Consider the following 26965-nt stretch of genomic DNA (forward strand, 5'->3'; position numbering starts at 1 on the left):
AAATATGATTAATCAATCTATTTCTACCCTATCATGATAATTATGGGGAGAAAGAAAGAAACACTAAATACAATAGTTTATATTATCAATAAAGTGTCAACTAAAGTCGCTGCTAAAATACCTTATGAACTATGGACATAGTTAAAAATCTAGTCTTAAGCACTTCCATGTCTTCGGGTGTCTAGCTAAAGCAAGACATATATAGGTCTCAAGAAAAGATCACACTTGACGTCTTCTTGAGTTATCACTTATCATAAAGAAACTATATTGACGGTTTGATGGTGAAGGGTTTCACGGGCAGTTGTGGTGGAGCGCTGAGGAATAATATAGGTAATTGGGTATCTGGTTTTTGTAAAAACGTACTTAGGTAATTTTGCTTCTACAAATGTTCACCTTTCAAAGTTGTGGCTTGTGTGTTTACAGCTATAGGTATCATGCTTGTTTGGATATCTTTTAAATTTTCATTTAGAGAGACTCGTTTGAGGCTATTCAGCTTATCATATTTGACACAGAAGAAGCACATATATATATGTACATTGATTTAATTCAACCTATCTAGCAAATGCTGAACACACTTCTCTTTTGATACTCTCGAATGGAGAGTGTCACCGATTGATGGTTGAGGGTTATCCAGACTGCATCCTCTCTTTTGATTTTTTTCTCGTGCTTAGCTTAGTTTTTTCGAGGGTTAGTTAATCCCTCAATTCTACCAAAAGAAAAATAAAACTATCATTATTAATAGTGTTCTTTTTACATTGTCTCATTAATCAATTGAAGTATAAGGTGTTTCTTATTTCACGGACTGAGAATGATTTCATCCTCCTCGGATTGAAGCAAGAAGCACCTTATGCTTCAATTGAATGAAATTTGTCACGAAATACTTTGTACATATACTCTACTGGCTTATTGCACGGATATTCATTTTCGACTTCCTAGAAAAACCTGTTTTCTTAAAGACAAATGTAAAAAATTAACAATTTGCTTAGTTGCTTTCAAATGATATATGATGATTAGGTGTACAGTGGCCAGACCGATGAGATAGAATTTTTATTATTTTATGTCTTGCCACTTGTCAAGGGTACTAATCGAAATGGATAAGTTGCGAATGCATATCAATATTATCTTCTTTAATATTTTATTCGGGTTGTCTAAAGAGATTAATTTCTATGCACCGACGGTGTAAATAAGTTTTACACCATCATTCAATCATATCCCTTCATTTTGTTAGCTCATAATTAATTTTAAAATTAATAAAATCTAAAATAGAAAATGGAAGGTTGTGATTGAATGATGGTGTAAAACTTTTTACACCGTCGGTGCATAGAAATTAATCTCTTGTCTAAATGACTCATGATAAAATTTGGGTTAAATAGCTCATCATCCAATCACATTAGAGATAAATGAGTTGGAAATAAATTATTAAATAAAATATAGAAATTTCGAAAACAACAATGATATAGAGCGACATGGTGTTAGCAACAACACTGGCAAGGGGTTGTAGACGATGACACTCGACAACCCATTTCGAGCCCTCTCTCTCTTTCTCTATATATCTATATCTATATCTATATCTATATCTATATCTGTGTCTGTCTCCTTTCCTCATGAATTGCAACGCTCAAGTCGTTGTTGTTGCCATGCATCGATAGCTTCTTCGTCGCCGCCCTTCTCCTCATCGTTGCTATCCTCCTTTGTTGGCATCGCAACTCCACGAAAATATGAACATGCAACAAAAACCAAATCTTAGCATGATCTCAAGATCTCTATGGAGAAGCTCTCTCGCAACTTATCGTCGAAGCTCTCCATGTTGCAAAAGCTTAAGATTACTGATTGGTCATGGAAGAGAGACATATGGAGGTTCTAAGCGAGGGCTCATTGGTCATTGAAGGGGAAGGAGGATGGTTGGCCGAAGGTGGTGGTAATGGTGGCACAAGTGACAAGATCGAGTAGTGGAGATGACTAGATATATACCATGTCAAATAAGTGAACTTGTTTGTAAATAACATTTTTAATTATACATGTGGAGATTTAATATTAATTAAATATTACACGTGGACATACCATATTAACTTTTGTAGGCATTTGGCAAGGTCAGCTCAAGTCTACCCTCAAGCTAAGGAGGACTAAAACCAACATTTCCCTGTACAAAGAGGCAAAAAACAACTTTTTTTTTATGAGGGACAAAACTCAGCACTGACTAATTTTATAGGGACCAAACCATAATTTATATCTACCAGCAAGGTAATCCAATTTTTTCTAGAGCATTAGTTTTAACACCCCCTCAATTAATCCCCCACCCTCCTTTATGCACCAAAATATCTGAAATGCCCTTTAAAATTTAATTTCATTCCAAACATATCACTTTTCCTATCTTATCACTACCATCATTTTTGTTTATCACACCACCCTTCCCTTTTACTCTCATCTCACAGTTTTCTTCGTTGCCACTTTTCACACTTAATATATGTGAAAACATTTCATACATTGTAAGTGTGAACCGATGTATGTTCATTCTCTCTTCACCTTCTTCCTTTCGTTTTAAGTATTTCACACTCAGTGTGTGGAAAACATTTTCACATTCTTAACACTTGGTTCCTTCACACTCTTGAGGGTGAAATTTGAAAATATTTCACACTCTTGAGTGTGAAATGAAAATATAAAAAAATCAATTTTTTTTAAAAATAAAATTATTAACAGTTCAATAACTCACACTCTTGAGTGTGAAATTTGAAAATGTTTCACACATTTGAGTGTGAAATTTAATTATTAAAAACTAAATATTTAAAATTAAAAATAAAATTCTTAACACTTGATTCTTTCACACTCTTAAGTGTGAAATTTGAAAAGATTTCACACTCTTGAGTGTGAAATGAAAATTATAAAAAAAAATTAAAAAATTATTAACAGCTCAATAACTCACACTCTTGAGTGTGAAATTTGAAAATGTTTCACATACTTGAGTGTGAAATCTAATTCTAAAGAAACGAAAAATTTAAAATTGAAAATAAAGTCCATTCACACTACTGATCTTGAGTGCGAAACTGAATTATGTTTCACACCTTTGAGTGTGAAACACAATTGTGCGAATTGAGTATCTTTATTCTCTCTTCATCTTCTTCCTTTCGTTTTAAGCGTTTCACACTTAGTGAGTGTGAAATATTTTCACACACATTGAGTGTGAAAATGTTTCACACTTAGTATGTGTGAAAATACTATCACCCTTTGACTATCTCTTTATAAGAGAGGGTATTAAGGGAATTTAGAAAATAAAAAGGATGTGAGATTAATAAGGGGGTGTTAAAACTAATGCTCTTTTTTAAGATTATTTAGACAACTTCTAAAAATATAAAGCACAATTGCCTTAATCAAATCCTGTAAGAATAGGTTTTCAAAAAAAAAAAATCCTGTAAGAATATCACATCAAAATATCCCATTATTTGTTTCTCTTTTTACATAAAAAAGTCTAATTATCTTGATACGTAACTGTTGAAAAAAAGCACACAACCCTATCACGCAAAGCTGAAGAAGGTACACAACTCTATCTTAACCCGCGAAGCACTGGATCAACGCCCTGTTTTATCCACGACAAGATAAATGGATAGTGTTGAGTTGTTAACCTCCTCTCTTTCTATCCCATCTGCGAAAGCCTAGGGAGACCAAACCAAAAACCTTAAAAAATAAAAATAAAAAAAAAACCAAAATTAAGACACAAAATCCATTCAGTACTTCTCTAACCTTAAAACCCTCAAAAATTTCCATGTGTCGGAACCTGTGATTCGGATCCCAACAACACAGTCCCTTCCTTCCCTCGTTCGATCCGCTTCGGAACGCCGCCATGACCCGGCGATGCTCGCATTGCAGCCATGGTGGCCACAACGCCAGGACCTGCCCCAACCGCGGAGTCAAGCTTTTCGGTGTCCGATTGACTGATGGCTCGATCCGGAAGAGTGCTAGTATGGGTAATCTCACCCACTACACTGGCTCCGGGTCTGGACCTCTTCTTGGTGGGTCCAATAACCCTGATTCTCCCGGTGAAACCCCTGATCACGCCGCCGCTGCTGACGGTTACGCCTCTGAGGATTTTGTTCCTGGCTCTTCTTCTAGCTCCCGTGAAAGAAAAAAGGGTTTGATTCCTTACCCTTTTAATTTTGCTTCAGTGTTGTTTTTGTGAATTGCATGCGAGTTTTTAGGCTTTGTTTGGATTAATTGTGTGATCTTAGTTTTGTGTTTTTTTGGCTGGTGTCACTGTGGGAATAACTAGAGAGGAAAGGTGCAGGTTAGCTTTATTAGAGATTGTCTTTTTTAGGTGAATTATTGCAATTTTTGTACCACATGCTTGGCTGGATAGATTTTGAATCGGAACTTCATTCAATGTTTGGTGGACAATGAAATTGATGGATGGAGTTATTGATCTCAACTCACGTGCTTTAAAAACAAGTTTCTCTTTCTCATATAACTCAATGAAGTTTCTAATCATTATGGTGTCTGTCCAAGTTTTTTTTCTGTGACCCTTTGAGAAATGTACAGGTTAATGAACTCTTTAGCCCAGTGAACAACTTGTGTATTAAGGGGTAAAAGATCATTCTGCCTAGTTTCGAATGGATTATTGTTTGCTTACTTTGGATGTGTATCCTAATTATGGGGGCATGTGGTGTAGGTCGTATGCATATATTTCACTATATCAGCTATATGGAGATTGGAGATTGCTGCCATAGCTGTTAACTAGTATGTTTATTTAAAAAGATAGATACCTGTTAGTTCAAATAGGTTTGTGTAAGTTTAACAGGCATTGAATGCCAAATCTATATGACTATATTGATGATTGATGTGCTACTTGTGCTGTGTGTTTCCCCCGACACCAATGAGGCAATAAGCCAACCTCTGCAGTACTTGTAGTGGGTTGAATGGCTTACCTGACCCTTATGGCCAAGACCAAGGTTAACGTGACAGAATTCCACGTCCTGCACTCGGGAAGTGCCCAGAAAACTTGGGGGGTGAACATGGCCGTCTCTGGCCTCCTTGTCGCAGCAGACCACAGCCATGTACAAAGGGAGTGGAGACCAGTAGTATACAGGGAATTCTCTTTATTTACAGTAGAACAGGAAAGTTTATTGGTATCTAGACTCTTAAGAACTTATTTTGGCTCATGGAGTTGTAGGATTGACCCGCTTACAATTCACAAAGCATGTACAATTGTTGCTACCAATTACAAATAGTATATTGTCCCATATAGAAACTCCGGCAGAAAAAGTCACGGCACAGATTCAACTTTATAGGTCTTTGTTTGGTCCACACTGTAACCACAGTTGATATCTTGGCTAGGTTGGTTACCTATTCCCCCCTACACCCTACACATCCACCCGTAAAAAGTTTTTGAACATTTTTAAAACCAGGGGAGGGGGAGTTTACCATGTGATTCTTTGAGTCATGTTATTCTTCTTCAATTGATTCCTTGATAAAATCAAGGATACACATGGTGGAGCAGTTGTTAGATTTTGTAAAATCTAGTTTCACTATTGGGATGGACATGGGTTTATGGGGGGTGGGAATTGGTCGAATGACTCATAAGGGGCCTTTTCCAAGTCTCTGATAAGTTTGGGGCTTGTGAAAAGGTTTATTTATTTATTATTTATAGCTAATTTAAATTTTATTAAGTCTTACAAAATTTATAAATTATGTTTATGTATTTCATACATGATGTATTTGTTATATGTTATATATATTTGAAAACTTAAGAGTTTAAATTTCTTGGTCTATTTGAAAACTTTTATGTAATTTGAGACTTTAAGTAGGCTTGGCTATCAGGCAAAACTAGACTTTCGTATTTGCACAAAAGGGCCAGGTTGGTCCCAAATATAAAAAGGCTATGAGAGGAATTATGCTAGGCTATGGCTGGTGTTTAGCAGAACAGGTCCAGCCCTATTGAAGCTAAATTTAGCCTAGCTTATTCTACCTAATAATATGTAAGCATTAGCCGAATCTGCATTTTTTTATGATTATTTCATAGTTTTATCACATAGCTTCCAAGAGGCTCACAAATATGTAATTGTAACTTGTCTAACTTTTTTTTTATAAGCAATCATGTATATTAAAAACTAGCACAAGGGGTGCTAGAACCCAAAGCAACAATACAAAACAGAAATTCCCAAAGCAATAGAGATAAACTCCAGTGCACAAGGGAAAACATGAAGGTAACGAGCGAAACAAAGACAGCTAAGAAAACTAAATGCAGCAGCTACCAGACCCAATTTAGTAGATTCAAGAGAATCACTAAAACCCATCATTTCAAGGAGAGGAATCAGCTCCCTCCCTTTACCCAATCATTGGTCAGATGCCACCAAGACATGCCATTGGATTAGTTAACCATTCAAACATAGATGAGTTAAAAGCCTTGCTTTTCGCGAACAGCCATTTCCATGCTGTCTAACTTACTTCCTCCTCTAGTGCTGTTGTGTAAGTATTTGCTGAATATGTATTCTGTAGTGTTCTTTTCACATTACACTTAGCTCCAATAAGGCTTTCAAATCTTAAATGCTGACAAGCCTAACATATTTAATTTATGATCCATTTATGGCCCAACTTGGAAAATCTTTTATGTTGCAGTTTTTCAAGGTTTTATTAATAAGTTCTTATATGCAGGCACTCCATGGACTGAGGAGGAACACAGAATGTTTTTACTTGGATTGCAGAAACTGGGCAAAGGTGATTGGCGTGGAATTGCAAGGAACTATGTTATTTCAAGGACACCTACTCAAGTGGCCAGTCATGCTCAGAAATATTTCATCAGGCAAAGCAATGTGTCTAGGAGAAAGAGACGGTCCAGCTTGTTTGATATTGTTGCAGATGATGTTTGTACCCTTATTGGAAATACTATGCGTGAAACATGTGTTTCTTTCACATCAATATGCATATAATGAAATTGACGCATCATAACCTGCTCATTGCCATCAATAAGATTTTCAAAATGTGTTTCTTTGAATATAATATGACCTGTTTGGCTTCTGTTATGACAAAGTTAATCTCATGCATACATTGGTTGTAATTTGTGAAAATTGTCCATTTCCTTTCTTCTTCACCAGCTCTGACAATTTTGGATATTGACTGCCCCATTCTGCATTCAGATAATGATTATATAGACCATTTATAAAACCACAGCTCTAGGGTAGTTTGTATTCTTTGAAATCTCCATTATTGGAAATATGTGACTCTTCTTGCTCTTTTACCTTGGAGCATTCTCATTTTTCTGGGTTTCCTGTTTATGTTGATTTTGTAGGCGTCCGACACTCCAATGGTAGAGCAAGACTTCTTGTCAGCTAATCAGCTACAGACTGAAACAGAAGGCAATAACCCTTTGCCTGCTCCTCCTCCCATTGATGAAGAGTGTGAATCCATGGATTCCACAAACTCAATAGATGGAGACTCTGCCCTGTTAAAGCCCGACACTCCAATACCGCCAACCTACCCGGTGTTATATCCTGCATATTATCCTCCATTCTACCCGTATCCTCTGCCTTATTGGTCTGGATACAGTCCTGCAGAGCCCCCAAAGAAAGAGGAGACACATGAAGTGGTGAAGCCAACTGCGGTGCTTTCCAAAAGCCCAATCAATGTGGATGAACTTGTCGGCATGTCAAAACTGAGTTTGGGAGACTCCATTGGTGACTCTGGCCCCTCCTCTCTGTCTCGAAAACTCGTCGAAGAAGGACCTTCCAGACAATCAGCTTTTCATGCTACTCCAGCATGTGGCAGTTCAAATATAAATGGCAGTGTCATACATGCAGTTTAAGAACTGTTCTGGGAGCGTTATGAAAATCAATATGTGGTCTTGTGCATCATATATCTGGATGTGAGATAAGATAACCTTAGTATTTTTCTTCTTTTACAGCTATTAACCTAGTTTGTTTATTTGCTGGTAGGCAGTAGCATCTAGGAATTACTTGGGTCTAAACTATGTTTGTTAGTAATTTCATTTCTCAGGGTTGTGTAATGTAAAGTTGGTTGTGCAGTTTGACAACCTCTAGCAAGTTGTGCTTCCTTTTAAGTACTGGATTAGAATGTTCAAGTATTTTTTTTATTTAACCTCGACCTCGCTTGCTAAAATGCATGTTTGGAGATTTTTTTACAACTGAAGAGACCTTCGTGTGCTCCCCCTCATAACGCAACAGTGGTATTAGAGTCGAGTCGAGTGTGAGACCTTGGTAATCGATAGTTTCTGCTGAGGGGAGTATGCATGGTAATGCGGTAACTCAGACTTGAGGGAGATAATGTTGAGAAAAATGAAGTGATTATATAAGAGATAACCCAAGATTTTAATGTCTTAAGGTTTTGAGTAAAAATGTGGTGTTATTCTCTCGATAATTCTTTGTTAGCCCAATGTGGTTTGTAGGGAGACTTCCATACCCCTTTTATGATGCACAATTGTGCTTTAGTGATGGGAATGGAGTGTGTTGGGCAATGATGGAGTGGAAGGTGCAAGACACTTGCAACAATATTGAAGAGTGTAGGTTGCTGGTAGCGGGGAAGTGTGATGGCCTGGTGGGACCCAATGACAATAGAGGCACTAGAGAGAGCCATGTTGCAAAAGAGGGTGTTTGACGGTGGCAGTGTTGTTGGAAAATGTTGGTGATAAAATGTTGAGTGGTGGTGAGGATGAAAATGGTGATGGAAGATGTTGGATAGTGATAGTGGTTTTTGTTTTTTTAATCAATAGTGGTGAATGTTGAAAGAGGAGATGGAGAAAAACAACGACAACAGATTTGTGGCACATTTTTTAACTTAAACCATAATTCAATGTTTTTTTAAAGTTAGCCTGAAATTATTTTGAAGCTAAGTGAAAATCACTTCAGTTTCATTTTTTTCAATTACAATTTGTTTTAAATTTTATATAAAAATTTACAATCACCTTAAACATGTCCTAGGCTATTTGAGTACTTGTTATGGACATTTTGAAGTTCTTTTGTCTAGTTAGGTTGATGGAAGTAGATGCATGTCACGGTGTTTTGTTTGCTTGTAAAAGTTGTTGTGGTTGGTTTTAGTATTGTGCTTACAATTATTTATGACATGTAAAAATGAGTTTGTTTTTTTTTTTGAACCTTTTTTTTTTAACTATGAAAAACTTACTGAAAAATAACTTATTTTAGACAAGCAGATATTTATATTTGTTAATTAATGTCGTAGATAACGTCGATAATAAATAATTAAATATTCATTCATCTCCCGATAACGTCAACGACCCAAAGATAGTCTCCAATATGCAATTTGCACTCACACACAAGCTTCTAGATTGCAAGAAAAACCACCTACCAATTTGACGAGACAACAATCATTGATGACGCAAACGGATAGAATATTTTTTTACCAAAATGACAAAATCATAGATAGGATAAAAAAATAATTGTTTATTACTTTTACTTGGAAAGTGCAAAATCGTGTGACCAAACGAACAAAAAAAAACTTGTCAAGTAGTAAATCAAGTTGTTGTCTCTATCAAAAGAAGAAAAGGCAAACAGTATAAAATGAAGATCTGGCGGTAATTTCTGGCGTCATTACATTTGGCGGTGTCGCCACAAAAACAGCAGACCAATTAGCCAATCTCATACTTGTTCTTCTTCTTCTTCCTCTCAAAACCAAATCAGAACCGAATAGAGAGTGCTTTACTCTGCAAAAACCACAACCGTTAGGGTTTCAGATCAGCAAAAATGGAAGGTGTTGATCACTTAGCTCCGGAGAGGAACAAGGCGCAGTTCGATGTCGACGCCATGAAGATCGTGTGGGCTGGTTCTCAACGCGCTCTTGAAGTCTCTGACAGAATGGCTCGCCTTGTCGCCAGCGATCCGGTAACTCAATTCCTCCTTTTCCCTCTTCAATTTCCTGATTTGGAATGATCAATATCAGAAATATTCAATATATAACACTTGTTAATTGCTAATTGTTTCTATTTTGATTTGGTGTAATACAAAGAACTGTTTGGGATCTGATTAGATTTTATGTGTGAAGTATTTGTGAAGTTGGTGTAGCTGGAGAATTGTCTGCTTGTATGAAATGGATTCTTATTTCTTATAGCTATGCTTTTATGAGATTGAGATTAGGTCAATTGTTAGTTAGTCTTTAGCTTATCACTATTACAAACATGAAAAGTGAAGTTGCCTTATTAGTGACTTAGTGTTCATGGGAGATTGGTGATGGATGGTGATTTTGACTTCTTTGAGTGCCTGAAACCTTTGATTTGTTGTCTGTGGTCATCTCTAGGTTTTTAAAAAGGATGATAGACCCATGCTTGCTAGGAAGGATTTATTTAGAAACACTTTGAGGAAAGCTGCTTATGCTTGGAAAAGGATCATTGAGCTCCGTCTTAGTGGTTCGTGTTCTGTTCTTTGTGTCGTTTTCATTTGCTATCTTGTTATATATTTTTTTTTCAATGAGAGGTTACCTCTTACTTTTTTGTCTTACAGAAGAGGAAGCTTCTATGCTTAGATCATTTGTGGACCAACCTGCTTTTACGGATCTTCATTGGGTACATTTTTCAATTTCTTGTCCTGATGGCGTTCTTGTCTATAAAGATATAGGTGTGAATGAAAATTCTCATGAGACACAACTAGTCTATAAATTATTTTGCAGGGAATGTTTATTCCTGCTATCAAAGGACAAGGAACCGAGGAACAGCAGCAGAAGTGGTTGCCTTTGGCGCAAAAGATGCAAGTAATTGGTTGCTATGCTCAAACTGAACTTGGCCATGGATCTAATGTTCAAGGGCTAGAAACAACTGCAACATTTGATCCCAAAACAGACGAGTTTGAAATTCATAGCCCCACACTGACTTCCAGCAAAGTGAGTAAAATGGGAGATGGCTCATGAGAGACTTGGTTGATCTTTTAAGATCTTGTGTTCACCAAATACGATTTAAAAATGAACACAGCAACATCTTTAGATTACACTAAAGATCTTTTTCATGATATGAAGATCTAGAATCTAGAGATGTTGCTGTGTTCATATTTAAAGCGTATTTGGTAAACATGATATCATACAATCATTGGATATTATTATCACTCTTTTGATGCTAATTTAAACAGTGGTGGCCTGGTGGATTGGGTAAAGCGTCAACGCATGCTGTTGTTTATGCCCGACTAATTCTTGATGGTCAAGATCATGGAGTGCATGGTAATTAGAAACTTCTAACCACTGAAATTTCTGCTGTTAGATTCAGACTTAAATTAATTAACAATATGTCCAATTTGAAGGCTTCATTGTCCAGTTGCGGAGCTTGGATGATCACTTACCTCTTCCAGGCATAACTGTTGGCGATATTGGAATGAAATTTGGAAATGGAGCATATAACAGCATGGATAATGGGGTTCTAAGATTTGACCATGTGCGAATTCCAAGGAATCAAATGTTGATGAGGTTAGTTTTGTTTCACCGGTATATAATATACCTCCCTTCCTTCAACAAGGCAATCCAATAATCATATCTGGGGGTTTTGTGGTATTTCGCTTTGTTCATGCTTGATCTGGATGCATGCCGGTGAAGTAATAATAATAACAATAAAGCCATTTTCTTCAGTGAATCCTCTGTTAGAAGGTAGTGAAGGTATATATTGGGATAAATTGTGAGTTGAAAGGGAGGATCAGTAACAAGATAAGCAAAGTGTAACCTGAATTTAAATTGTCACTCCTTATCAGTTTATTATGTCAACATATTCAGGGGATGACTGTTTTAAATCTACCAGGGTTTCGCAGGTCACAAGGGAAGGAAAATATGTACAATCCAATGTTCCAAGACAATTAGTTTATGGTACTATGGTATATGTGAGACAAACAATTGTAGCCGATGCATCAAGTGCTATGTCGCGAGCAGTTTGCATTGCTACAAGATATAGTGCTGTTAGGAGACAGTTTGGATCGAATAAAGGAGGTCTTGAAACACAGGTAAATTGTAAAAGCCCTTTGTTGATGCATGATTTCTGCAGGAGAATTCTTATTTTATCAACAAACAACAGTCAAGATACATTACCGGGTTTTTATGCAATAAATATGAATTTGTGGAATGCAACACAAAGGGGGCTGCATCCCAAACTCACAGTGCAGAATTAAAAAATGAGCCAGTTTGCTTTAATGTTAAGTTGCTGTTTATTTGTTACATGTTCTTAAGCTTATTTTATGGGAATTTTTTTTAAAAAAAAATATAAGAGCTTTTTTTTAAAAAAAAAAAGATGATTATTTCAAAGATTAAAAAGCTGAACCAAACATGTGTAGTTTAAAAATTTTAATCCTGACTGTCTAGATTCCAAACAATCATGCATTCCACTAACACATGCTTTCTTATATAATTTGTAATGGGAAGGTTGATTAGTTTCCTACTCATCTTGGACATGAAACATTTCATGTTTACATGTATATTTAGGTCTACTAACCAGTAAATAACAACTGTAGTACTGTACGGCTGGGTTTGCAGCATTGTCTTCATAAAAGTTTAAGAGCAATGAGAAGCTGAGTTTATATGCATTTTTCCTGTCAATAACTCTTCCAGCTTTATCTCTTTCATCTATTCTATAATATTTTTCTCACTCTACTATCTGTTTTTCTTTAGGTGATTGATTATAAAACACAGCAAGCTAGGCTCTTCCCTTTGCTAGCTTCTGCTTATGCTTTCAGATTTGTTGGTGAGTGGTTGAAATGGCTTTATATGGATGTGATGAAAAGGCTGCAAGCCAATGATTTTTCAACATTGCCCGAGGCTCATGCATGCACTGCGGGGTTGAAATCCTTGACTACTTCAGCAACTGCTGTATGTGGATTACTGATTACTAATGTTCATCACTTTACCACTTGATTTTAGTCTTTGATTTTAATTGATTACTGCCTTCATATATAATATGGTTTTACTTTTGTTCAGTTAGAAGAATTTGTCTTACCTTATATATTGTTGTGCTGTCCTTTCGAAATTCTCACAAGTAGCACTGACAGGATACCTTGGTTTTATGTGATAATTTATTATATTTTTAATGCTTCACCCCTTAACTCCTCTATATATGTTGAATCTCATTGTCTCTCAATCTATAAAGGATGCATTATGCTTTATTAGATTTGTAACTTTGTCTACTTAACTTTTTCTTGGATTCCATTTCCTTGTTTGAAACAAGGTTATCAAATCTTGGATACTTTCCCGTAGTAGCTTGTTAGAAAACACTATTGCAGCACAGTGCTTAAGCGTGATGCTCACTTTTATAGAATAAATAGTCTACATATAAATAGAAATGCTAGAAAGTTTAAAAAATTACCCAGCATAGACTAAAGTGGAAAAAAGGAAGAAGACAGGGAGAAACATGTGCGAGTGGGAGACGGGGAAAATTGAAACATCAGATCATGACCCAAAATTGCTAGAGTAACAGGTCATGGAGTTGCAGCCAAAAAGTGCATGGTTGAATGACAAATGTGTAGATTTTGTTAAGGTCTCACACTGACTAAATATTTGACCAAAGAAGTCCTCATAAATGGTAGGGAAATTCTCATCCCTAAGATAGCTTTTCGGCTAAGTTAGGCCGGAGCCCAAATTCTACAATACTATTAGAGCTTATCCTAGATCTGTTATTGGGCCAGTGATAAATGGGCCACCCCATATTTTCAATCCTGCAAATTTCATGCTTCAGATGTCCAACCTTGGACTTGAGAGGGATGTGTTAAGGGTCCACATTGATTAGGGATATGGCTAAAGAAGTCTTATAAATGGTAGGGTAGTCCTCACCCTTAACCGGAATTTAAGGGTTGTGCTACGCCCAAGCTTGAATTCTAACAGGTTTGCTGGAAACACTAGGTTCTGGACAAGAAACACTACATTGTGACCGTAAAGTCGCCTGAGAGCAATGAGTCACTGCAATAGCAGAGAAAGGGGGAAGATATGAAATTGAGAGGGATGGTGATAAAATCCTGGTTTGAAATATGCTGATTGCGTGAGCGTGTTGGTGAGCCTGATGAGGCATCAGAGATAAAACTTCTAGATGTATTCTGTGGTGATTTGTGGTCATGATTGTTCATAATATATATTCTACATCTCACTTATGGTCAATTAAAAGTGTAATTGTGAAAGCCAGGTGCATGGTATGTTGTGGTCAAAGACTTAATTTATTTTATTCACTCAGTTATTCATCATATTTATCTTACTTTTCCCTGCATTACATCTAATGAAAAACTTATTTTCTGCATTGCACTACATTATATGGTATATGATATATCTATTAGCATTCATTCATCACTTATATTTGCATGTTGGATAACAGATTCTATGTTCAATGTTCTCCTTATATTACAATATATACTACTATACAATATTACAGCGTCGACTTTTATTTTTTTAGGAAAAAAATTAAGTATGTGATTTTATATTTATTATAATTAGAATATAATTATATTTCCTTATATCAGATACTCATTATTATAATTAATATCGTTATATATGATTATTATTATATTTTTAAGTATATGTACTTTCTTTGTATTCTAACTATATATTTACAATATCTTATAATTATATCATATAATATAGAATATTTGTTATCCTGACATTTTGTAACATTACACGCAATTGTATTTTCATTATAAATGGTTTCCTAAACTATTCTTTTATATATAGATATATATACATATATATATATACCTATATATATATAATGCGATAATACCAAATTTTATAAAATGATTGCTTTTTGTTATATGATTAATTAATATCTTTAAAAATTAATTATATAATTTAATATATTTGTTTATATTGATTAATAATTAATAAAATCTAGAATGAAAGAAAAAAATATGTGCATGGCATGGGGCACGGGCATCATTCTAGTATTCTCCTTTTAAAAATCGTCCAGGTGTCTCAATGTTATTATTATGCTTTTATTACCATGGTGTCTAGATGCACAGTTTTCATTTCGTAACATCTTTGAATTCTTCAAAGTTCAAACCAAGTTAATTTAATATATTTGTTTATATTTGAAGGAGGCCTAACTTAACCACAAAAGCTAGCTCAAGAGTTAAGGTTTGCACAACCATATATAAGCAATTGCTTGGCCACATCTTTAGCCAATGTGGGACTCTAACACACCCCCTCACGCCCAGTGTAGAACATCTGGAGCGTGGAATGAAACGGGTGGCCCAAATATGGGAGATCTCCACAACAAATGGATCTAGGATAGGGGCCCAGGCCCATGGTCAAACAACCATTGGCTCTGATACCATGAAGGAGGCCTAACTTAACCACAAAAGCTAGCACAAGAGTTAAGGTTTGCACAACCATAAATAAGCAATTGCTTGGCCACATCTCTAGCCAATGAAATTGGGAGGCCTATACTCAACCACAAAAGCTAGCTCAAGAGTTAAGGTTTGCACAACCATATATAAGCAATTGCTTGGCCACATCTCTAGCCAATGTGAGACTCTAACAATATTGATTAATAATTAATGAAACCTAGAAAGAAAGAAAAATACCCGTGCATGGCATCGGTATCATTCTAGTATTCTCCTTTTAAAAATTGTCCAGGTGTCTCAATGTTATTATTATGCTTTTATTACCAAGGTGTCTAGATGCAGTTTTCATTTAACATCTTTGAATTCTTTGAAGTTCAAACTAAGTTAAGTCGACATCAATTTGCAGGATGGAATTGAAGAATGCCGCAAACTTTGTGGTGGGCATGGTTACCTTTGTAGCAGTGGTCTACCTGAGTTATTTGCAGTCTATGTTCCTACATGTACATATGAGGGAGACAACGTTGTCCTGCTTTTACAGGTTTTTAACATGTTAAATAAATATACTTCATACCAGCACATTGTGTATTTTTGTTGATGGCAGTAACACTCTTGCCTGTTTGTGGAGGGCTGGGATTTTATTTGCTTTGTATTCAATGTGATCTCATAGATATTATCATATACATCTGGTTTTTTGGAGTAAGATCTTTGTATTTTTTATATTAGATTCCAGAAACAATACAAAGTTTTAGTGATTTTTCGTTTTAGCTTGCTGTGCTATCAAAGTCTATGGTATTTTAATGGAAGGGAAGTCCCAAAAGGATAGAAATAGGTAAAATAATCATCATGTACTATTCTTATCTACTCTCATGTGGATCTTCATGCTTGAGAAAGTATTTTTGTGCGCCTCCTCTACTTTTCTGTGCTTCATACATCCTGGTTCAGTCGGATTTGTGAGGTTTATTTGATATTTTCAACTCAGAATGGTCTTGAGTTGTTTGACAACTTCTAGAAAATCCCTTGTAGGTGGCAAGGCATCTCATTAAGACTATCTCTCAGTTGAGCTCTGGAAAAAAGCCCGGTGGGACAACAGCTTATATGGGACGACTGGAACAACTGATGCAATTTCGTTCTGATGTTCAGAAAGGTATAACACTATAACTGCATAATGAAATAGGATTTGGTTGAGAATATAAGAATTCTATCTATACCTATCTTTTGATATCCCAAATCTAATAGTTTTAGATTATATTACTAACTATGCCTTGGTCCTTCTGGAGTCAAATTTTGTTAAAATATCTTAGATATTTATGTTAGCATATCCTGTATATATGGTAGTGTCAATTAGAAGCTATCCTTAGAAGTGCATTAAAAACCGAACGCTATGTTTCCCATCAATTAGAAGATATCAGGTTTATTTAATACAGCTTTGGATACACATCTCCATCATAGCGACCAAGAACCGAACCAAGGTAGTGATCAGTGTAGTTAAACGCATCAATAAGCGCAATTGCATTAGGACGAACCTAAGAAAAAATGTATAACTGTAGAATAAGAATTATTGTAATTAATACCAACACTAATGTGTGCCTTTGTGTATGTGAAGACTGTTGTGGACTGTCCACACACAATTTGTCCCTTACTGATATTGTTCTTAGAATTTGTTAGTTAGTTAAGTTATTTTGGTTCTTTGCAGCGGAGGATTGGTTGAAGCCAAATGTAGTGCTGGGGGCATTTGAAGCTAGGGCTGCTATGAAGTCAGTTGTCTGTGCTAAAAATCTTAGCAAGTTTACCAATCCTGAAGAGGGTAAATGATTCGACCCTTCTTTAAGTCAAAATCTGTATCCTCTTATATCTCATGGTTGATTTGTTTTCTCGGTGTTTGGTGGGGGAGACTGTGGGACCAGTATCATAGAAGAGCAGTGATCATTATAATTGCTAATGGGATTTTTGTGGCAGGTTTTCAAGAACTCTCAGCTGATCTAGCTGAAGCAGCTGTTGCTCATTGCCAGTTGATTGTTGTTTCCAAGTGAGATTTCTCAATTTACTGGTCCACATATACTTTATCTGTGGTGTCATGGATTGTCCTTTGGGTGAAGAGACCTTTACTGAAAGGATCCCAGACAAAATATACAAATCAATTGTTTGTTTAAGATTTCTATAGTTAGATGCTAGCATTTGCTTGGATATTCTAAATTCAAGTTTACCAACCTTGTGCTTTTCAGATTTATTGAGAAGTTGCAGCAAGATATACCTGGAAATGGAGTGAAGGAGCAATTAGAAGTTCTTTGTAGCGTTTATGCCTTGTTTCTTCTTCATAAGCATTTGGGTGATTTTCTTTCAGCCGGCTGTATCACTCCCAAACAGGGTTCACTTGCAAATGAGCAGCTGAGGTCCTTGTATGCGCAGGTTTGAACTTGTCGGTAACTTCTGGTGTATAGGTTTTTATTACATGAAACTGATTGATTACATTTTTTCTTAGGTTCGTCCTAATGCAATTGCGCTTGTTGATGCGTTTAACTACACTGATCACTACCTTGGTTCGGTTCTTGGTCGCTATGATGGAGATGTGTATCCAAAGCTGTACGAGGAGGCATGGAAGGATCCATTGAATGATTCCGTCGTACCAGATGGCTTTCAAGAGTATATTCGACCAATGCTAAAGCAACAACTTCGTAACGCTAGACTCTAAGTGTGTGTTTGCTTGTGTGGTTGACTCGTACCTTGTGAGAATTGATTTTGGAACCAAAAAACTAAAGCAAACACTAGAAATAAGTTTTATAGCTAGACTGCCGATATCACGGAAATTTATATAGCCTTTCGATTTGATGACAGGTAAAGAAGTTTATGGAAGGAGAAATAAAATGTTTTAGTACATACAAATAGAAATTCTCAAGCAAAGTTTGTTTCCTCATGATATGACTATTCATGAGGAAAGCTAGCGATTTGTTGCATTTGGAACATTATTTGTTACATTATTGATAGCATATAGAGGCAAATCTCATAATTTAGTTTCAGAAATTTGTCTTGCCACACGTTTAGGTGCGTTGTACGTCATAACATGTATTCCCTGTGATACGTTTAGTTTGGTGAAATGGTAACAATTTCAATCATGGTAATCAACTGAAGCATTGTCCGATAGCAAGTGCTTAAATAGGGCATTACTATGATCATCCCATTTTGCAATTATGTTTGCAAAAGATTAGAAATCAATAAAAAAAAAACTACATTTTAGGGAATAAAAACACAAGTACTTTCTATTTTACTTGTGATTATGATGTGAAGTAGCTTGCATGTTGGAATTTGATGGGAATGTTACTATGTTGGATGGTACAGTAAAATCCATCGGCTAAGCGATCTCAACTTGCAAAATGCAATTTGGTTACGACACCGATCCTAAGCCGTTGCAAATTTTTTTTTGTTTCTTTCATATGAACTTAAATTATGTGTCAATCTTTTGAGTGTATAAGTACACCAAATTGAAAGCGGGCCCATATAATTCAGCGTTTTCTTTTTTGAACTATAATTCAGCGTTTTCTACAAGAATTTTAAGTGGTTAAAAAAATAGTGCAAAAAATGGTGTTATTAGCATTTTTCAACTAAATCCGCTCATAATAAAAAAGTATAAAGATCAATGTCAGTCTGACTAATGATAAAGCTAAATCTCACAAAATCGCTATGCAAAAAGAACACATTCTTCTTTCAAAAAAAAAATAAATTGCCTTTTAAGAATAGCAAAAGAAGACAAGCAAAAAGAAAGAAGGTTATATTCTTACTTGGTCAGCATGTTCGAAGAATTTGATACTCAGTGATATCTGTTGTGGTTGTGATGTGATCGACCCACTTCACCCATTCTATTCAAATTGATTAAAATAATATGGGTTTTGTCTAAATTATAAAAGAGTGTAGTTTAACTTCATTCTAAATTTCTAATAGACCAAAAGACCATTTATAAAAAATAAAGAAATAAATACGAAAATTTTCACCGACTTATCTTTAATTCTATTAAGGTGCTTGTTGTGGTACTTAATTCAGGTCAACTCTAAATGAGTTAGCATAGTGTTTACACTGAATTTTGGTAAACAAATATCCTCTTAGTTCGACTAAAGGAAGTTTAGATTCAGGGTCCTTTTGGGAAAACGCTTTGCCAAAGTGTTGTGTGTGAGTGAGTGTTTTTTCGACAACAACAAACAATTCAGGTGAAACTAGATTTCATTAAACATGGGTCAATTACAAAGAAGTCAAATGAATCAAAGTAACACGAAGACTATGAGAAACGTAGAATTTCGACAAGAAACTGCACAAAAGAACTGGAAATTGACAAGTTGAAATGCAAGAAAACTAAAATGCTGGTTCTGCAACGTACTCCTCCATCATCACGTCTTGCTCCTTGAGTCTCATTGATGCGGACATTAGAGCTCTCTAGTGAATTTTTCAGAGTTTGAGTTGGGAACCCTTTTTCTGAATTGGATTCTCCTATTTATAGAGCTTCATGTTCCGCGTGTCCTTGACGGTTTTCCTCCTCAATGGATGGGTTAGTGGGTCTGGTTTCTCCCACGATCTGATGCTTGCTCCAGAAGTTCCATGCATGGTGGTGGAGATCGTGTTCTTCAACTGCTTCAACCGTTTCTTGGCCACGTTTTCGACCAACGTGGTGAGAATCTGACTTGGTCAATGCGGCACGTGTTACATGTGCCTGTATTTAGCAGTAATTGCTAGTGTCGAATTCGGCTGCCTCCTTAACTTGGTGCATTTTCTTTTTCTTTCTTTAGTCCAAATTCGACTACCTTGAGTGTTTTGGGCCGGATGCATTTTTTCCTTGGGCCAAAATATTGGGCCAACAGATGCCCCCCAAAAATGTTGATTCTCGACTACCAGTCCTTGGAGGGATCAAGCATTTTTTGCCCGTGCATTTCGACGGAGCTTGATGGCTGTGTGCGACTTTTCCCTTTCTGATTTCAAGTCCCATCAGAGATCCAATCGTTTGACTTTTGCTCCAATCAGAAGCCTTGACGTCTGACTTCGTCTGCCGTGTGCCGTCTCTATTCTAGGGTAATCATGACCCTTTTCTAGCATTTTCGTTAGGGTTTGCGGTTATATAATAAAATAACCGTTGGATTTCAAAAAATTTTATGCACCATCCTATAATGCAACTTCACGTCCAACTATTCGCTTGCCTATAAATACGCCATTGTTGGCCCTCTGCGAGCTTTACCGTTCTTTCAAACACTCAAGCTTTCAAACACTCAAGCTTTTGCCTGATTCTGCTTGTGATCATCTTCAATCGTTTGGTTTCTGCTTTCCTGGTGTATTCTCTGAACATTTCTATGGCTTCTAGTTCTGACAACGTCATCCCCTTGACCGCTGCATGTGAGATGAATGAAGTCAAACGCACTCCCATTCCAGATCCGCCGTATGAAGTGGAGAAACGGGCTATCTGGAAATCCCAGGTATTTATTCCTATTTCTGTAAATGGCAATTTACGTGCCATTTTAGGCCCTTTGAAGAAGGCAAAGAAGGGCAGGCCTAACAGTCTCCCTGAGGGTTACGAGCATTTTCACCCCAGCATTCGTGGGGATGAGCTCATTCTTGCATTTCAACCCTCTTGCCGCTTCCCTTTCCTGAAAGATCCCAAAAGGACTTTCAGGTCTGCGCCTCCTAACCCAACTGCTGGTGAAGGAGCCTATCTGAAATGGCTCGATAGGGTAGAGGCCAGTAAGTCTGGGCATTGGAAAGTTACTAGAATTTTCGACCTCATTCAGTTGTCGAGGTCGCCGATTACTTACAACCCTGCTATGCTTCTGAGTTCTCTTTTCTTTTGGGAGCGGTCCACCAATAGCTTTCATGTCCCCTTTGGGATGCTTTCTCCCACTCTTCTTGATGTTGCTGCAATTACTGGCCTTTGGGTGGTGGGTGATGATTACCATTCTTCTGCTGCTCCCACCAATCCTATTGCCATTCCGACAGATAACATTGCTTTCAGTAAGTTTATTAAAGATCATTATGTCGAGAATGGTGAAGTCTCCGATGCTGAGCATGTCGCGTTTCTGCTGTATTGGCTTTCTGCTTATGTGTTCTGCACCAAATCCTTGAGGATTCCGGCTAAACTCCTTCATTTAGCCAATCTGTTACATGAGGGTCGAATTATCGCCATGGCCAGGCTCGTGCTCGGTAATCTCTACCAAATGATCAATGAAGCGATAACTGATATTCGAGATCCTAAGGTTGCGTCTTTGAATGCAGCTGGTCCTTTCTGGCTTCTTCAACTTTGGATGAATGCAGTTTTCGAACAATTTCTTCCAGCCAAGAACCCTCCTCCTGTAGTGTCTAACACAAGGATCGATGCTTTCAGGCTTGAAGCCCTTACTCCTCCTTATGATGCCTCCACGTTCGAGCTTGACTTTAAGAAGTATTTCACCATGTTTTTCGAGTTGAAACGTTTCCGCTCGAGCTTTGCGCCGTATCGCAAACCTTCTCATGGCCCTCGGTGGCTAAGGAATTCATACCCTAATCTTCCTGGTTCAGAGAACCTTTCTCAGCACCAAGTCGAGCTTTGGCAAACTATATTATCTCCCAGGAGGTTAACCATCAACTTTGCCAGTAATGACTTCACTCTTTGCGGTTACAATCCTCAGCTTGTGTCTCGACAATTTGGGCTGAGTAAAGATTTGCCCAATACCTTGTTCGACAAATCCCTCATCCTCTATCCTGGTACCATCACCAAACGTAGTGTTTTCGACACTACCATTGACTACTACAACGAGGAGGAGCTACTTGGTCTTAGTCCTTTCAGTTTTACTCCATCCTTTTACGTCACCTAGGCATTCAAGGCGTGGTGGTCTGCTTATTGGCATGATATTTCGACGCCAATTGAGGATTGCTTCCAGCGCATAACAAACATTTTTCTTTTGCAGAGGCAGGCCCCAAAGAAAACCAAAGGTATGCATACATCTGAGATCAACGCTTTTCAACAATTCTTCGGTGTAGTATACTTTCCGGGTCCTCGACTTCAGGAAACGGTTACCAAAGCAGCCCAAGTTCTAAGGCGAATGTGGGAAGCTAAAGCCAAGAAAACCCGATTGAGCCTTCCCTCTAATGAGGATGGTCTTTCTTTCATTATTCGAAAAACAGGCTTTAGGTTCCCACCACTGCCTACTTGTAAGTATGCTTTGGCTTTTCCGGTGGTGCTTCCTAAGTGGGTTGATCATGTAAGTATCAAAAACTTTTACCACAGTGCACTACCCCCTAGGAAGCGGGTGACCTGGACCAAGCGTTACCTATGGAATTATCCTCTCCATGTGTCGGTTGAAATCTTCAACCACATATCGATAAGAACGCTTATTGGTCAAGGTAATCATTTCGACCTGGCATCTTTACGATATTTATGGCTTAATTTTCCTTTGTTTTCCTTTTGTAGCTGAACCAATTCCTCGACCGACCCCTCAGGCTTCTCCTCGGGTGGCTTCTGCGATTGTCGAAGTGGAGGATGATGATGTTGCCTTGGCTGATAAGCTCAAGATTCCTAAGGTAATACTGAACCTTGTGAAACTTTGACCTTTACTCGACGTGTATATCTTTGTGATCATTTGCTTTTGTTTCAGAGTCGAAAACGAGGGGCCACCCCTACTACTTCTGCGAGCCAAAAGAGGGCTAAAGGTGCTGGTGAACCTTCTGCGGGAAATCCCTCCCCGGCTAAATCAGCCAGTCAACGTGAGGAAGTGCAGCAAGGTGATGAACAAGGTGTTGATGAGCAGGCTTCTAACCCTCTGCTTCAAGGTACTGCACCAATTCCCATGGAGATGGCTCAAGCCAAGAAGACCTCCGGGAAAAGGTCTAGTCGTAAATCTGGCAGCTCCTCTTCCCACCATTCTAAGAGTTCAACCAGTTCCAGTCCCCTCAGAGCATCTGGCCCTAAGGTGAATCATTAGTTCACATCTTGTCTCAATTCGCTTTCTTTTCCTCTTTCTCAATCATTTTTACTTTTATTCTTCAGAGGGTTGGCATGTCTAAAATGGTTGTACCTCGAGCCACGTGGTTTTCTTCTAAACCTCCACCAGTTGCCCTATCTAGCTCTTCGAGCAGTTTAGAGTCCTCTAGTTCGAGTTTAGACTCTACTGAGTCGGACCCTGTGTGGGACAAACTGACATTCTATTTTAACTCGAAACCAATTGCTTGGCAACATCCTGGTTGTGAACCCTATTATACCAAAGAATGTCGAGATAACCTTTCTAATTTTCCTCCACAGGATATGCAGAACCTGCCTTCCCCTGCTCGTGAAGAAAATGTACCACATGATGAGGTGCAGGGTAGTGAGGGTCCAATCATTCAGCCTGACCAAGTGATTGGCGTAATGCCCCCACCCAAGGCTAATGTTCTGGCCTCTACTCTTTCTGAACCTTCTCCTCGACAGCTTCAAACTTCTCCTCAACAACTTCAACAAGATGCCAGAGCGGCTTTGCTCTCACCTCATGCTAAGGGAGGCTTAGCTTCTTCTAAGACGGCTGCCTCTTCTCATACTTCTAGTGAAAGGCTCAGTGCTCTTTTAGTCGAGGATCCTCTTTCCATCTTCTAGAGCTTCTTTGATGGTACTTTGGATCTTGAGTCTCCGCCGCGCCAAGCTGAAACTACTGAGACTGCTCAGTCTGGTGGAGTGCCCGATGATAGCCGGATTGAGGCGGCTCTTGTTAAGTTAAAAGGGCTAGTTTTCGATACTGGCTTCATCGACAGTGTCCGAGCCACCCCTCAATTAGGCCAGGAAGTGAAAGAACTGCTTGCCTTCCTCTTAAGTCAACAACTTGATCAGACTCAGGCAGATGCTCTCGTCGAGTTGCAGACTCTCGTGGTCGATATCGTGGCTACGCTTGACAAGGCCATTGTGGTGGAGCAATCCATTGAGACTAAAAAGGCACAAGTGACCTCCAATACCAATGGCCTATTGCCCGCGAAAGAAGAAGTTCTCAAGCTGACTGCTAGGAGAACTCTTATTGCAGCTGAGTTTTCGAGTGTTGATGCTCGACTGGATGAGCTTCACAGGGAGGTAGCCAGGCTCGAGAAGCAAAAGGCTATGTTGATTGATGAAGACCCAGCTGTGAATTCCCGACTGAATACGCTGGCTCCTGAGTGCACGAATGTGATGCTATCGACATCTCAACTTTCTAAGGAGGTAGCAGCGGAGCAGCGTATGAAGCAAAGCTTGGATTCTAGGATTGCTGCTGCTGGGGTTCAGCTTGAAGCCTTCAAGTCGAGGATTTAGATTTCATAATTGTGGTTTTATTGTAATGGCCATGGATCTATTGTGGCCCTTGTTGCCAACTTTGTAACAATCATTCTTGTACCTCTATTCGACTTTTGATTAATGGATGAATTTGTGTTGGCAATGCTTGATATGCTTTATTTCTCGATTTGCATTTTATTGTCGATTCAGTCTTTGTCATATTACTTCCTGCATTGTATTGCTAAGTTTCACACCATTTAACTTGGCGCTTAATCTAACCTTTCAACTCCCAAGTTTCCTTGAAAACCACGATAATTTATAACGCTTTTTATCACGTTCTTGTTCAACGACTTAAGAACTTCCTCCACTTGTGGTGGTGGTTGACGTGGCTTGCCGTGTTTGGCTGACGCTTTGGTAACTGCATGCTTGCATTAATGCGGCTGTTTGTTACCTCCCTATTATAAATGGAGTCGTTTTTTACTCGTCTTTCACCAGCAACTCTTTTTCCTTCCATTCTCATCTTCTTCCTGCGATCTAAGAACTTTTCACCCTTCACCATGGATAGCAGACTTATTCTTCGTCGTATCAGGGACTTGGCTTTCCAGGAGAACCTTTTCCAGAACATGTATGACTCCTCTGCTGGCCTTGATGAGCTTCTAGGGCTCATTGATCAACTGCTTCATAGGCCAATCATCGCGCGCGTTAGAATTCCTCTCCAGGAGTTCCAGGGGCTTCTCTTGGAGGCCAAACCTCTGTTTGAAGAGTTCCGGGAACTTTCAATAATGGTGTTCTTTCATGAACACCAAATAGATGAGTGGAGGGAGAAATTCGATTTTCACCAGGCCTCTTTGGATCAGCAAGATCCTGAGGGTCTTGTTCGATCAGTCGTCGAGATATTTGCAGCCTCCCTTGAAGACTTGGTTGCTCGTCAAAAGAAGGCTCGACTTGAGGGCCAGATGGTGGCGCTGGTGGATCGATTAGCACCCATGCAAGCTAGATATGACGGATACAGAGCTATTTTTCCTTTTTAGGCTTCTAGTTTTATTTGTATTTTGCCATCCCTGTAATATTTTTTCGATCAATGAATGTGATTTGGCAATTTTAACGCTTATGTTTCATTCGATTTTAAGCTCGTGCAACATTGGCTTATATGCTTTTAAATACTTGCCATTTATCGTAACACTTTGACGTTGATTGCTCAATTCCTTAATCACATAAGCGTTATTAGGTAACGTCCTCTCGATTGTATATGGCCCTTCCCAATTGGGGGTCCGTTTCCCGTAGGCTTTATCTCTTTTATCCATTAAGAGGATAACTTTCCACACATAATCACCTGCAACAAAAGATCGATTTTTAACCTTTTTGTTGTATGCTTTAGCTATGCGATCTTTTTGCCTTGTTAAAACGTCCAGCGCCAAGAGTCTTTCTTCGTCGAGGTCGACCATTTCGTCTAGCATCATATTCCAGTAAACTTCACTTGGGATTTCTTCTTGTCTTTGAATTCGACACGATTGCAAATATACTTCTGTGGGCAGCACGGCTTCCTGGCCATAGGCCAGTCGAAAAGGCGTTGTTCCGGTCGCTTCCCTAGGTGAATTCCTGTAAGCCCACAAGACTTGGCTTAAAGATTCATGCCAACTTTTTGGTTTTCGACCCACATGCTTTTTGATTAAGCTTATTAGAATTTTATTAGCCGCCTCTACTTGGCCGTTTGCCTGAGCGTAGTAAGGGGTCGAGGTTAAGAGTTTGATCCCCCAGGATTCTGCAAAAGCTGTCACTTTGCGTCCCACAAATACTGTGCCTTGGTCCGTCGTAATTGACTCTGGTAATCCAAATCGATACACAATATGGTTTTGCATAAACTCGATTACCGTTTCCTGTGTTACGTTCTGTAATGGAATGGCTTCGACCCATTTAGTGAAATAATCGACTGCCACAATGATATACTTGTGTTGCTTTGATGAGGCTGGGTGAATTTCTTCAATTAAGTCTATTGCCCACCCCCTAAAAGGCCATGGCTTGATAATAGAGTGCAATTCGCTGGCTGGCACGTGCTGGATTCCTGAATGTTTTTGACAATCTTGACAACCTCTTGCATATTCAATGCAATCCTTCATGATAGTTGGCCAATACAAACCTTGCCTAAATAGGATCCATTTCATTTTTGCTCCTGCTTGATGAGCACCACACAGGCCGTCATGAACATCCGATACAGCTATAAATGCGTCGTCCTCGCTTAAGCATTTCAACAACGTGCCGTCGACGTTATTTTAAAACAACTCGTTGCCTAAAATGGTGTAACTTAGAGCTCTGTACTTAACTTTTCTATCAGTTGACCCTACTGGGTTCTGCAGGTACTCGACAATTGGCTTTCTCCAATCGTTGGAGGTTAGATTATCAATAAACATAATGTCGAGATCCGATGGGCTCAGCTTTTCCTTGATCTTAATTAGCTCTGTCAGCTTTAGTTTATCTACCATATACCCAGAAGCAACCTGCGCCAATTCATTGGCTTCTT

At 38.2% G+C, this 26965-nt stretch overlaps 2 protein-coding genes across 2 annotated transcripts; both read left to right on the forward strand.

Annotated features, from left to right (window-relative positions):
* Positions 1–3623: 3623 nt before the first annotated feature.
* LOC130710957 (transcription factor KUA1) lies at positions 3624–8100 on the forward strand. Its single transcript, XM_057560361.1, has 3 exons — positions 3624–4124; positions 6640–6848; positions 7274–8100. Exons 1-3 carry the CDS (start codon positions 3836–3838, stop codon positions 7784–7786), a joined length of 1011 nt encoding a protein of 336 aa, XP_057416344.1. The 5' UTR covers positions 3624–3835; the 3' UTR covers positions 7787–8100.
* Positions 8101–9533: 1433 nt separating this feature from the next.
* LOC130710944 (peroxisomal acyl-coenzyme A oxidase 1-like) lies at positions 9534–18254 on the forward strand. Its single transcript, XM_057560342.1, has 14 exons — positions 9534–9836; positions 10249–10357; positions 10452–10513; positions 10618–10827; positions 11070–11157; positions 11238–11400; positions 11726–11924; positions 12586–12783; positions 15643–15774; positions 16260–16380; positions 16930–17040; positions 17193–17262; positions 17459–17642; positions 17716–18254. Exons 1-14 carry the CDS (start codon positions 9699–9701, stop codon positions 17923–17925), a joined length of 1995 nt encoding a protein of 664 aa, XP_057416325.1. The 5' UTR covers positions 9534–9698; the 3' UTR covers positions 17926–18254.
* Positions 18255–26965: the final 8711 nt, after the last annotated feature.

The sequence above is a fragment of the Lotus japonicus genome, chromosome 4, assembly GCF_012489685.1.
Source record: "Lotus japonicus ecotype B-129 chromosome 4, LjGifu_v1.2".
NCBI lineage: Eukaryota > Viridiplantae > Streptophyta > Magnoliopsida > Fabales > Fabaceae > Lotus > Lotus japonicus.

Coding starts and splice junctions, on each gene's coding strand:
- LOC130710944 (XM_057560342.1), top strand. CDS start 9,699: ATGGAAGGTGTTGATCACTTAGCTCCGGAGAGGAACAAGGCGCAGTTC. Junction 11,401..11,725: donor AGGAATCAAATGTTGATGAG/GTTAGTTTTGTT, acceptor TAAATCTACCAG/GGTTTCGCAGGTCACAAGGG. Junction 11,925..12,585: donor AAGGAGGTCTTGAAACACAG/GTAAATTGTAAA, acceptor GTTTTTCTTTAG/GTGATTGATTATAAAACACA.
- LOC130710957 (XM_057560361.1), top strand. CDS start 3,836: ATGACCCGGCGATGCTCGCATTGCAGCCATGGTGGCCACAACGCCAGG. Junction 4,125..6,639: donor CTCCCGTGAAAGAAAAAAGG/GTTTGATTCCTT, acceptor TCTTATATGCAG/GCACTCCATGGACTGAGGAG. Junction 6,849..7,273: donor TTGATATTGTTGCAGATGAT/GTTTGTACCCTT, acceptor TTGATTTTGTAG/GCGTCCGACACTCCAATGGT.